The sequence below is a fragment of the Epinephelus moara genome, chromosome 21 (assembly GCF_006386435.1).
Source record: "Epinephelus moara isolate mb chromosome 21, YSFRI_EMoa_1.0, whole genome shotgun sequence".
NCBI lineage: Eukaryota > Metazoa > Chordata > Actinopteri > Perciformes > Serranidae > Epinephelus > Epinephelus moara.
The window spans coordinates 14,625,122-14,638,668 of NC_065526.1; the positions used below are offsets into that span (position 1 = coordinate 14,625,122).

General features: G+C 40.5%; 1 protein-coding gene across 1 annotated transcript; it reads left to right on the plus strand.

The window, feature by feature from the left end:
- Positions 1–381: 381 nt before the first annotated feature.
- cnn2 (calponin 2) lies at positions 382–12,147 on the plus strand. The gene is made up of 7 exons (XM_050032659.1): positions 382–561; positions 6,104–6,225; positions 6,347–6,413; positions 7,464–7,601; positions 7,751–7,867; positions 8,609–8,752; positions 10,403–12,147. Exons 1-7 carry the CDS (start codon positions 505–507, stop codon positions 10,703–10,705), a joined length of 948 nt encoding a protein of 315 aa, XP_049888616.1. The 5' UTR covers positions 382–504; the 3' UTR covers positions 10,706–12,147.
- The last annotated feature ends 1,400 nt before the right edge of the window (positions 12,148–13,547 follow it).

Genomic DNA, 13,547 nt, shown 5'->3' on the forward strand with positions numbered 1-13,547 from the left:
CTATCATGTCAATATGGACCAAAATCTCTGAGTGTTTCCAGCACCTTGTTGAATCTGTGACACCAAGTTAAAGGCAGTTCTGAAGACAAAAGGGGTCCAACATGGTACTATCATGGTATACCTAATAAAGTGGTCAGTGAGTGTACATGTCAATAGCTCAAATACAGCATGCAGGATTTATGGGCTATTGGCAGAAACATAGCATGATGATACAAATGAAATTCATTAGGGATCCTCCCACAAACACGCCAGTGAGCTGCGTGTATAAGTTTCCGCGCCCCTGCAGTGAAGCATCAGCAATGAACTATCTTGACTCTTGAGTCGACACTCTTTGGCAGAAACCGTGGGAGCGCTCTAATTGGCGGCTGTAAAAGAGAAAGGAAGTATTTATTTCACTCCGAAGTTTCATTGGAAGAGAAAGTCGAAAATTATTTAGCGCACTGTGTCCTCGACGAGCCGTCTTTTATTTCCCAGCCCAGATAGAAACTTCTCAACTCTTTGACAATGGCTACTTTCAACAAGGGACCTGCCTACGGATTATCAGCGGAAGTCAAAAACAAGGTGGGTGTACATATATATTTATTTAATCACATCACATAAAGTTGTACAGAACTTTAACTCCTCATCATCTTCCTCTCATTGTGCATCCCGCGAGCATCGGAGTCACCTGGCCTCCATTTTGATACGCGTGCTCTGGTCAGGTATTCAGGTGAACAAAAAAACGACGTGAAGAGATTTAAAAGTGATTTTTTTTTTTTTTAATTATAAACAGACTTTATAACTTTCCAAAAACTTTCGTTGAGTTTGAATCTTTTTGCAAAGTATATATTCATATTTTATTTGTGTATGTTGAAAAGCAGATTATTGCTTTTCCCCCGGTGTAGAACACAAAGTTAAATACAGCCTATGGGCGTTGTCCCTCTTGGCAAAGAAGTGTGTCGTTGTGGCAAATTCGTTATCCCCGTTTCCAGAATTTTCTATTCCCCCGTGCAGCCTGTTGACCGGCGTTGTGACCCGCATTAGCAGATAATGTAATTCATCTATTAGTCCTGGGACTGGATGTCATACATCCTCACTATCCCCCTTCTCTATGCGTCTTTTTATTGCGTCTTTTACGCAGCGTGAATAGTCTCTCCTTCCCCCCTTGTGGTAAGTTAGATGTCGTGCTGCTTCTCTTAATAAAAGTTGCCCTCGCTCAAATCATGACCTGTCAGTGCAGGGAGGTGTCTTTCTTTCTGTCTTTGGGTCTTTCTTTATTTTAGTTTTCACCCTGCAGGATCAGTCCCTGTGCAGACTGAAGTCCCACAAAACAAACATGTCTCCAAAGTGACCCCTCTCTGTCTGCGGTAATGTGTAACTTTGTGAGTGTGGCCTTGATGAGGAAAGCACCTTGTTTATTTTGACCTGCCTGCACACCCGGATCCACTTAAAATACCATGCTGATGCTGGAGATTACTTGACCACGTTTTTACTGTGTCTCACACTGATAATCTGTGTGTGTGTGTGTGTGTGTGTGTGTGTGTGTGTGAGGATGGGATTTTCCTTTTAAAATGTGCTGTCACTGTGCATTACTGTTCATTGCGTTATTACTAGTTTCATCTTGACCATTACTACTTCTGTGCTTTGTTCCCCTTTTCTACTAAGAGGGAAATACAGTATAAGCTGCAGCTTTTCTAAAATACACATAAAGGTTTTGCTCATACCTACCAGCAGTGGAAATCTACCCCCAGAAATCTTTCATGGGGGCGCCCAGATGGGCCCACTGGAAAAATCAAAAGCCGTAACGGAATTCATGTCAATGGAGAGTTAAGGAATCACACACTTATATGTTGGTTTCGTATTTCACACTTAATATTACTAATCTGTTGTGCATATTAAAGAGACAGTTCAGATTTTTTTGAAGTAGGGTTGTATGTGATACTTATCCATAGTGAGTCTATTCCAAACAGTAGATGTCAGCCGGCACGCCACCAGTTTGGAGAAACAGGCTGCAGTCCGAAGCGGAAGCGAAGCAATGTACTTCTGTGGATGGGGGTCCGCAACGAAACACATTTTAGCCACCTGAAAAAAGTCCCAACTAAAAAAAATAAAAATAAAAATGCTATATTGAGAGTATCAGCACTATTTTCACTTACCTTTCCGTCAGACAGGGAAGCCGCCAACAGCTTCAGTTCCCCATCTAGGCTCTTCTTAAAGGCACCAAACTCCATTTAGAAAATCAGTAATTTTAGATCACTGAACATGAGCTGTTCAAGCTGCTGCTTCAATCAGTTTTTTTTTTTTTTTTTTATGTTATTGTGTAACTTTGAGTTCAAAGTAAATAGTTTAAACGGCAAAATAACTTGGAAAAATTTAAGTGTTTGTCGAGTCTAGTAGCCCAGCAGCTCTTGTGTTCAACATTGTTAAATCAGTGTTTTTCTCAATGGAGTCTGGCTTTGAAGAAAGTGATACAAGGGCTTTGTTTTTCAGTTGGAAATCACTGTCTGATATTAAGGTAGCACAGTGAAAATATTCTAAATATAGCATTAACTTAAACTTGGTGCTCCACCAGTACATCCCATAATACTACTAAAATATTCCTTTACCAGACAAATGCTAATAAACAACTTTTTAACTAACATAGGTCACTCTACATTGACAGTAACTAATGGTTACAACCTAATACCATGTTACAAATTGCATATCAGCAAAACATCGACATGCAGTATATGAGTAAATAAAGTTTATCATCATCAACCAAGCATTTACTTTCGGCCGTCATGTTTCTACATATGTGACGTCGGCTCAGTAACTGGTGTGCCAAAATTTTTGCCAACTTTCCAACTTGACACTGCATGAATGCAGGGTTAGCCCCCTTCTCGACAAGCTATGCCAACGTGGTAGTAATGGACAGGGTTCCCATGGTCATGGAAAAACCTGGGGAAGGTCATGGAATTTTGAATCTTAATTTTCAGGCCTTGAGAAGTCGTGGTTTGAGTAAAATCCTTTTGAGAGTTTGGAAAAATCATGGAATTTTGCTGTGTTTAGATAATGTAATGCAACATGACGGCAAATTTATTTTCTGTAGCTGTAATATGCATCGACGTGTCACGTGTTTACTTTACACAATAATTATGATACAATAACTAACATTTGGAGTACAGTGGACTATTCAGTTCTGTCCGTGTGCTTATACATTGTGAAAGGCGGATGGAAATTTCATGTTAAAGTCATTGAAAAGTTCAGAAATTTTTCCATGAAAATGTGTCGGAACCTTGAATGGATGCCTGAGGTTGTCTAGTTTCAAATAATACCCCTACCTTCATGTTATATTAGAAGCTGGACAAGCCACAGCCTCTTGAAGACAGCAGTGTTGGCCTCCAGTTTTCGCTTTAGGGGGGCAGTGGTCGGGCCAACAACTGTATCAGGGTGGCCAGGGCCTCCCCTAGCGAAAATAATTGGTGGGGGACTTCACTGTCTGTCAGAGGCTGTGGCTTGTCCAGTTTTTAATGTACCGTGAAGGTAGTGGTATCTTTTGAAACTAGACAACGACTTAAGGCATTCATTGGTATTGGCTATGTTGGCATAGCTTGTCAGGAACAGGGCTTAATTGCGCTCCAAATTTAGACTAACTTTTGGCGAGGGAACAACTGGCCATGCTGTTTAATATGGGGTCCCGTAGTGGTGCCTCTTCCAACTATTCTTTAACTTGCTTTCAGCTGATTTATTTTTTTTAATCTGCAGTCCTTGACTGTGCCCTTGTGTAGAAAATAAACGGTCATGCCCTCCTCAAATCTCTACAGAACAACATGTGCCGGACGTAAAGAAAACATTTAGATTTCCTCTGTCTGTTAACAGCGATGTCCTTGAAGCGGAGGGGGGTAAAGAAATGCTGGCTTGAATGGTATTTCCTGCCAGTGGTGACATAGCCTCCTCCATGAAATGTGAGGAATCTAAGGCTTAACACCCGTCCATAACCCCCTTTTAACTTTTGCTTTATAGATGTAGAAAATCATGAGTTTGAACAGTGAATTTAAAGTTGACCAGCTGCAGTGAGCAGCGGTCTGTGTTCATTCATTGGACCGGCACACAGCACTCAGCTCCCTCGCTGCTTCATTCAGCTCTTTTATCCAACCGCTGTGGGGTAAATTCCTTGCGTTCAGCTTGTCTCTGCAAATTACATCTGTAGGATTCTTTGCGGGCAATTAAAATGGCGAGTGTTTTTTTTAATATGGGGATAACCGTATGAAGGAAATGTAATTAGAAGACAGACATTCCTTAAGAGTACAACCAGCTGTGAGCTGAGTGCGGCTAGCTTCTATGTATATGGTAGGTTGAACTCTGCGGTTCGGCGTCTCATTGCCCTCGGGACAGAGAGGGATTGTTGGCTGCTTGTGGGTTTGCACAGAGCTCAGTCAACACCTTATCCTTTACTGGAGGAGAAGAAATCTATACCTGTTTCACATTTAGTCACTCATTTTTTCCTTTTTCTTTCATTTCTGCTTTCCAGTTTGTCTCACACCGGACTTAAAACTGTTGTTTACGTGACCATAATGCACTTCCTGAATGGCCTCTTTCTGAGCTGGTGTAGCATGTCTCTCACGCCTCTGTCGTCAGTCAAAAAAAGAGCTTGTAAATCAAAGTAACACCTCGACAGTGACGCCCTTCACAAGAAAGTCAATCTTTGTGCCATGTTAAGCCCTTTAAAACGCTCCCCTCCCTCCCACTTTTAGCCACTGCCTTCCTGTGTTTCAGTGCAGAATTGAGCTGTTTAGCAAACAGGATATCCTTGTGTGTGTGTGTGTGTGTGTGTGTGTGTGTGTGTGTGTGTGTGTCGGGTCATCGGTGTCACCTTTTATTTATGAGGAATGTAGAAGACAAAAGTCCCCTCTGTAGACGTAGCATGCTACACTGAGGCAAAGGGAAATTCAGGGGTGACCATGAAACTTGATCTCGTGCAGTCATAATAAACTTGTGGAAAAATAACATGTTTTGGTTGCAGCTTAATTACCGGTATCTTTTATGAAATTCTTAAAGTGGGGAGTGTGCAAGTGGGAGGTCACTCGGGACAGGAAGATCATTTTTTTTCTTCTGGTAACAAAGAAGAGGTCTGTGACAAACTCTAACAAATCACCTACTGGCTATTCAATCCGACTGCCAGAATAAATGTTGGCAATGTACGTTTCTGAAAACCACAGATATGTTACATTAGTAGGTTTCATGTGCAGCAGATTAAAACTTCAGTTTTATATTGTGACAACTCTGGTTAGGTTTAGACATGAAAAACACTTTGGTAGGGTCAGGAAAATATGCTTTGACTTAAAAATACCCAGTTTTGTCACCACAAAAACAGCTGGACATGACCCAAACTATTGTTAAAAAACACCCACTCTTGCCACTACAGACATGGCGGGACAGGTCCTGAACTATCATCAAAGATACCTGCTGTTGTCTCCACAAAAACAGCTGGACATAATCCGAACTGTTGATTAAAAAACACCCGCTTTTGTTGCTACAAGAACGGATAGACATGCCCTGATCTATTGATTAAAAAACACCAGCTTTAATGGCTGGACATGTTAGGAACTATCATTAGAAAACACCCACTTTTGTCGCTACAAGAACGGATAGACATGACCTGAACTTTCAATTAAAAAAACATCGTCTTTTGTCGATACAAGAGTGGATAGTTATGCCCTGAACCATTGATTAAGAAACACCAGCTTTTGCCGCTACTAGAACGACTGGACATGGCTCGTACTATTATTAAAAACACCCGCTTTTGTTGCTAAAAACACGGCTGGACATGACCGAAACGATTGCTAAAAATCACCCGCTTTTTTAGCTACAAACACGGCAGGACATGTCCCAAACTATCGTTAAAAAACACCCGCTTTTGTCGCTACAAAAACAGCCAGATATGTTAGAAAACACCTGCATTTGTCTTTACAAACACAGCTGGACATGACCCAAACTATTGTTAAAAATCACCCACTTTTGTAGCTACAAACATGGCAGGACATGTCCCTAACTGTCATTAAAAGGTACAATACCAACATTTTTGCAGCAACCAAGCAGGGCTATTATTGAACAAATGTGACCTATGACCTTTCTGCCCAACCAGATTGCACAGAAGTATGACCTACAGAAAGAGGAGGAGCTGAGGATCTGGATCGAAGACATCACTGGCGCTAGTATCGGCCCCGACTTCCAGAAAGGCCTGAAGAATGGAGTCATCCTGTGCGCGTAAGCAGAGATCACATATTGTCCATTACCCTGCTGCACCATGAAAGCCCTGATCATCCATTTTATTACGCACAGTGGTTTGAAAACTTAATTATATTTTTTCTTTTTTTTCCCTTCACAGTCTTATCAACAAACTTGCTCCAAACTCTGTGAAAAAGGTCAACAAATCAGCGCAGAACTGGCATCAGGTGAGTTAGATGATGACACATGCTTTTTAACCAAGTGAGGGTGCAGCACAATAAGTGTCCTTTGTTAGAACCTCAGAGTCGGAATCACCTGTTCAACATTGAGGGAGGACAATTTTCAATCTTTGACCCAACCCTAGATGAGAAATCTTTAGAAGCCAAACAGCTAAACTGACCGTTGAAGTATTTTTAAGCCAAAATCTCAGGTTTCTTGTTTTGTATTACATAATATAATTATTGCCTAGTTGCAGCGGTTCATTTTACTGACACTGGTGATGACATCACACACAGGTTGAGACTTGCTTCTGTACATAGTGAACAAATATCATCTTGTGCTGTCGTCTTGTGCTTCGAGTGTTTTCTACCAGTTGGGATGTCAGCACACTGAACCATGCTCGGTCATGGTGATACTTGTTATGCTGGCAGTGGCAACTTCTTTTGCTTTTACTGACGAGCTTAGAGCCGCTCCTGAAACTGGTTTCTTTCCTAAGGTGCAGCCAGTCACAGTAAACACGGGTAGAGATAGTAAAGACCGGCTTAGCGTTGCAAACACAAACTGTTGTTACAGCGACAACAGGGTGTCTGTGGTGCCTTATGAAGTCTTAACTCAATTTTATAAATATGAGGCCTTATGAGTCGTTTAATTGCATTGAATTTGAGTTTCTAAGAACTTAACTGCCACAAACAGTTTATCTAATTTCATTTATCCATCTTTTGATTTCCTGTCAAACTGAATCAAGCTCTTCTGCTTGATGTTACAAATCTTTAAACCTACCACTAAACATATTACACTGTCTTTTTACTTCATACTGCACTTGGCTGTTGGCAAAATGTAGATTAACCCACTCACTCTAATAACTATACTTGAATAAATGCAGATTTATCCAAAAATCAGTCATAAATTTGGTTAAAAATTATCTTTAAAGTGTTAAATATAAGTTTGCTATGGCTGTGTACACCCTGTACAGGACTGCTTCCTATTAATACACACCTCCGTCATTCTAAATCCTGCACACACATTGTTGACCTTGTTTTTAATTGGTGTGGTTTCAGCTGGAGAACCTGACGAACTTCATCAGTGCCATCACATCATATGGCCTGAAGCCTCATGACATCTTTGAAGCCAATGACCTGTTTGAGAATGGCAACATGACGCAAGTCCAGACAACGCTGCTTGCGCTCGCTAGCATGGTGAGACTTGAAAATCAGCCACTTGTTGTGGGAGTGATGGTTTCCTTCCAGCTCTGTCATAGAAAGTTAAATTATTATTATTATAATTACGAATGATTGGATGTTAGTATTTCTACATTGACAACCATCTATGCTTTGTTTCCTCTCAGGCCAAGACCAAGGGCTGCCAGTCACGGGTGGACATTGGGGTGAAGTACGCTGCCAGGCATGAGAGGATGTTTGATGATGAGAAGCTGAAGGCTGGACAGGCCGTCATCGGCCTACAGGTACAGTTTGTTTTTTGTTTTGTTTGTTTTTTGATTCCTGTGTGAGCAGCAGGGTTTAAAATGCGAAGACTCAGCGGCAGTTCTGTTTTTTTTAACTCTTATCTGTGATAAGCTTAATGCTCTTGACAATCGCCCTGTATTTACAGTCAGCATGTCACATGACCGTTGGAACAGTGATACTCAAGGCTGTGGTGATGAAATAATCAAATGTGAGCAGACAAAATATTCCCAGATTGTCAGTAAAGGAAAAAGGGGTATTTGACATGACTGAGAAATGTCACTCCATAAAAGTCAGGTTCTTAATTTGATCTTGAGACACTTGACCTGCTTGGGAAGCTGAGCTCACTGCAGCGTGTGTCGAAACTATTGCGAAACTGGACTTTGTCATGATCTCATGTCAGGCATAGCATACCTCAGTATTAATGCTGCTCATTGTTCTCACTGCCTCTCAAGCCTCTCTGTTTTGTTTTTGTTTCCGGCGCCATGAAATATGTGGGGTAGATATGAAGGCTACTTGCACAGTGAGAAAAAAGCTAACCATACAACTTACTGTTTACAACTTCACTTGAGTGTTAGTCACAGCTGAGTGTGAAGTATATGTTTGCCCAGTGTCACGGTTACATAAACAACCCTTCCATTCCTGTCGATGTTGTGCAACATTTCACTGCTGCCTGTTATCATAAAAGTGCAGCAGCTTTTGTTTTGCAAAACAGCCATTTATTGTGGTGCTTCTGTCTTCAGATGGGGACCAACAAGTGTGCCAGTCAGGCCGGTATGACAGCATATGGCACCAGGAGGCACTTATATGACCCCAATGTCAAGGAGACCCCCCTGGACCAGACAACAATCAGCCTGCAAATGGGAACCAACAAGGGGGCAAGCCAGGTACTGCAACATATTTCCAACTTCTCATGAAATCATAATTATAGGATTCCAGTGGAAATAAGCCTCGGGGCATCACTTACTCTCTGCCCTTCCACTGCTGTAATCTAGAGTCATGTTTAGTCTTGTAGGAAGCCGAAAACTCCTGGATTCTGCTTTGCCTATTTGATTCACTGTGTTGCTTTGCCAGTGTCTTAGATTTTTTTTTTAAGGTGGCTTAAAATACATTTTACAGTGGCCCCTGTCCACAGCACTACATTGCTTAACTTCTGTACGAGTAGAGCTGATTTATCAGTTTACGCATATGTTATAATTGGAACAATTTTACCGCTTTATCTTTCTCACTAAGCTCTGATTTATGGCTGGGTGCATGACACTTAAGTGTGTCACTCGACGGGAAAAAGGTGTCACGCATACCTTAACTTCCATGTCTCACACCTGGAGAATTTTTTTATGTAGTGGACATCAAATTTTGTTGTGCAATGTGATAGTCTTACTATCACAGCCATGGAGTCCAGCCCATTATGAATCTATGGGCCAGCCTAACTGTCTTCGCCAGGCTGACTGACAGCAGTCATTTACTGAGCCAAATAGTTTGATGCGAGCACCATAGGAAGAAATCAGTGTTTGTATTTATCGATACACTGATTTTTATTTCTCAGTGACTGTAGTGAGTGAGGGGAATCTGACGCTCACACAGTTAATAAAATAAAACAACTTTATGTGTGATTTTAAACGGCTGTCTATGCAGATTATGCTTCACTAAACGTGTCAGGAATATATTTGTAGCGTAAATGTTTTGTTTTTTTTAGCATTGCGTACGCTTAAACTGATTGAGTTTTCTGGGTGGACCTTTTTTTTCAGTGGCTAATACCTAACCAACTGAAGAAGAGTTTGCTCAGTGACGCAGGGGTTTTCCTACCTTGAAGTAAATCGTGAACAATCATTGATTCAGTTTACACAAGAAAAATAAGTTATACAGACCGAATCACATTTGTTTACAATAGCTTAGGGTAGAAAACCCTCATATCACGTACATAAAATGAGCGAACGCTGCCTCAAGTGGGGTTTTTTTTTTTTAGCCACCTACAAAAAAGTCCTACTTAAAAAAAAGTTTAAGTGAACGGTATATTAGTATTTTCACCACGTCATCTTGCCATCAGAACCCGACTTCTGATGGGGAGCTGAAGCCATTACCTCAAAGCCACCAGACTCTATTGAGAAAACAGTAATTTTACTTAGTAGAACACTGGAGTCACTGGTTTACTGCTGCCTCCATCAGTTAGTATGCAAATACAGGGCACGCTTAAATAGATACTTTTAGGGGTGGCTAAAAGTTTGTTGCTCAGCTTCTGTGTTGTAAAACACCAGCAAAGCAACTCAGTGAATAAAATAAGCACAGCAGAGATGCTACATAGATCGGACCACAGTGTTTAACCGTATGTCTTTAAACGGTACAGTCAGGGCTGAACATGACAACAGAAATAAACAAGTTTGGCAATTTTATGTCTCCACAATTCAAATCAATTGTCCATTGTTGTCTAAACTGAAGTGATTGATTGATAGAGTGGCGTCACAGTGATTCGGTCTAACTTTTTTTTTAACATAAATGTTGTTGTGATTCTTATTTTAACTGTCCCCTGTCTACCACAGGCTGGCATGACGGCTCCAGGGACAAGGCGTGCCATTTACGACTTCAAGACAGGCACAGACAAGTGTGACAACAGCACCATGTCCCTACAGATGGGCTACAAAGACGGAGCCAACCAGAGTGGCCAGAACTTCGGCCTGGGGCGGCAGATCTGTGACGCCAAGTACTGTCCTACAGCTGCAGAGGGTACAGATAATCAGAACGGGGCGGGCGTCATCCGCGACTACCTCCCAGATTACCAAGACGAGGGTTACCAAGGTTACCAGGAAGAAGAGGTGTACCACGAGGACGGGACAGATTATTAGATGGAGAGAGCTGAGGAAGAGAGAGTATCTGAAGGAGGCATGTTCTGCAGAAAGAAACCCCTGAGGCGCCCGGCTTGAGGGCTTATTTTTTATACCCATAGGATGTTGCACCTTTTTTTTGGGGTCATATCCTTTTTAGTATTGTATGAAATTGTTTTCTTACCCCTATTTGTGCAGAACCAATGTTACACATATCATGATGAACTGTATTTCTGTGATTTTTGTATTTAACGTGACCACAAAAGCCAAAATTTTTGGCTTGGCTAGTTTTCTATCCCAGGGATTTTGTTTTAATGTGCCAAAGCCCTACAATTCTTTTTTTGTTTTGCTGACTCATGAGTTACATTAAGGGAGATTCCTTTTTTTTTTTTTTTTTTTAAGGGCAACATGAAACTTAAAGTGAAACATAGGGAGTTTTTTGTTTTTTTTTAAAACCATTTTTAAGTAAGTGCACCATGTTATGATCAAAACACCCATGCTTGTGTTTCTCTGTAATCGCTGTTTCATCTGTAAAAACATGATTCCTGTGAATGAGAATGTACATATGTTTGTTACTTCTTCAGTATCTTCTTTAACCCCTCAGTATTGGTCATTAAAATAGAGTCGTGAGCACTTTTAGTTGTTCAGACAGATGAGGGAACAATTTTTTTTCTAGAACAAACAAATTTTACCTTTTCATATTCTGTCTTGTCTTTCATTCATTGCATCTTTTTCTAATGGAGGAAATATTTCCTTTGTTTTTATAACCAGTCCAACTGAAGTTAAGCTTGTTTTCTTTGGATTAAAGACCGTGGGGGAGTGGATACAATAACACAAGTGAAGATTTGAACATTCCAAGCAAGAATACTGGATTCTTTTCTGTCAGTGAGTAATGCTTAAAGGTGCAGTGTGTGTGTGGGATTTAGGGGGGATCTACTGGCAGGAATTGAATATAACATTCATAACGTTCATCTCTTCAGACTAAGCATTGTGTTTTTATTGGCATAGAATGAGCCGTTTATTTGTACATAGGGAGAGTCTGCCGTGTTGCACCACCATGTTTCTACAGTAGCACAGAGCAGACGAGCCAAACGCCACCTGAGGCCGCTGTAGGTTTGGAAAACGATGGGTACTCAGCTTCAATCTGTGACCTCGCCGCCAGATGCCACTAAATCCTGCACACTGCTCCTTTAAGTTCATCAGGCTTAAACATTGGTTGATAAACAAACCAATCACTCAAATATATTTGATCATTTAAGGTTATTATTTATGCATATTTGTGATTTGATATGGGGTTGTTTTCTATCTGGACTCTGAATAGCATTTGGTATTAGACTGAATAACATTTGGTATTAGACTATACTTTATGCTCTGGAATAATCTATATGCCAGTGGGAAAAAGAAACGAACTGAGAAGTTTGTTTTTGTGAATACCGTGTAATAAAGATGTGTACCCATTACAACGTGTCGATTTGGTTTGTAATAAGACAAATGTTTGGCACAGAGGATGGGTTTTTCTCACTTAACCCTTTGAAACTTGAACAAATTGGCTTGATTTCTTTTAGAATTAAGAAAGAAAAAGGCAATGAGCAACCAAAGAAGAAATGACCCAAATAATTAGCAGGAAATTAAAAACAAGGACATTAGCAAAAAGAGAGAAATTAAGAAAATTTTAAAAAAACAAACAAAACAAAAAACAGGGAAATGACCTGGAAAGACAACTTAAAAATTCTAATTCTTACATTAATCCAAAATGAAATAATAAATAATTACAAAAATAGATTTCGCAAGCTTTTTTCTAGTTTTTTTTAAAAATAACTTTATAAATCTATTATTGTTTTGCAATTTATGGGACATTTCTTACTAAGTTGATCATTGCCTTTTCCCCCACTACTTATATTTGCTAAAAGGCACCTGCACGCAGCACAAGAAAATGATGTCGTTCCATGTTTCAAACGGTTAAAATGCAGTGGTGAATTATTGTTTAGGTCTTGTCTAGTCAAGATAGTGCACAAACATCAGTTAGTACCTGCATGGAAGCATATTTATCAGATATATTCATGTGATAACTGATGAGATGATAAACTAGTTGACCAGAGATAAACCAAACAGGAAGGGTTTTCAGTCCACAAGTTGCACTATTACTGAACAATTGCACACTTCTGCATATTACTTCCTTACAATACAGACGCAGTATGTTTTTAAAGGGTTAGTAAAAAGCAAAAACTGAAAATCTTGCTTTCTGCCTTGTGGTATCGAGCCATACACATAGTTTGGGTGTTTATTGTCCAGGTTTTGAGATGTCTGAGAGTAGAAAAGATACTTCAAAATTTTAAATAATCCATCTTGTGTCCCTTGTATTGAAGCAGAGGCAGGTATGACATTTCAAAACCTGGGTTAATAAAACCAAAACTATTTCAATGGCTAGACACCACAAGAGGAAGTGAAAATAAAACACTGAACTGACCCTTAAAGTTCCCAAAGGAAACGATGTTCAGCATCATTGTGGTCAATCCCCCCTTCTACCAAAGGCCTGGGAGTTTGAGGGTTCTGCGCAGTATGTTGGCTGTTCCTAGGACTGCACTTTTCTGGACAGAGATCTCAGATGTTGTATGTGGAATCTGCTGGAGTCACTCTCCCAGTTTGGGGGTCACAGCCTGAGGACTCCCCACATTTTTTATAACTCCTATTTCAGCCCTTGGTATTGTTCGAGCTTCTCGTGTTCCTTCTTCCTGATGTTGCTGTCGCTCGGGATTGCTACATCTATCACCACTGCCTTCTTCTGTTGTTTGTCCAACAACACAATGTCCAGTTGGTTAGCCATCACCAGTGTGTCAGTCTAGATCTGGAAGTCCCACATGAT

Coding starts and splice junctions, on each gene's coding strand:
- cnn2 (XM_050032659.1), top strand. CDS start 505: ATGGCTACTTTCAACAAGGGACCTGCCTACGGATTATCAGCGGAAGTC. Junction 562..6,103: donor CAGCGGAAGTCAAAAACAAG/GTGGGTGTACAT, acceptor CTGCCCAACCAG/ATTGCACAGAAGTATGACCT. Junction 6,226..6,346: donor AATGGAGTCATCCTGTGCGC/GTAAGCAGAGAT, acceptor TTCCCTTCACAG/TCTTATCAACAAACTTGCTC.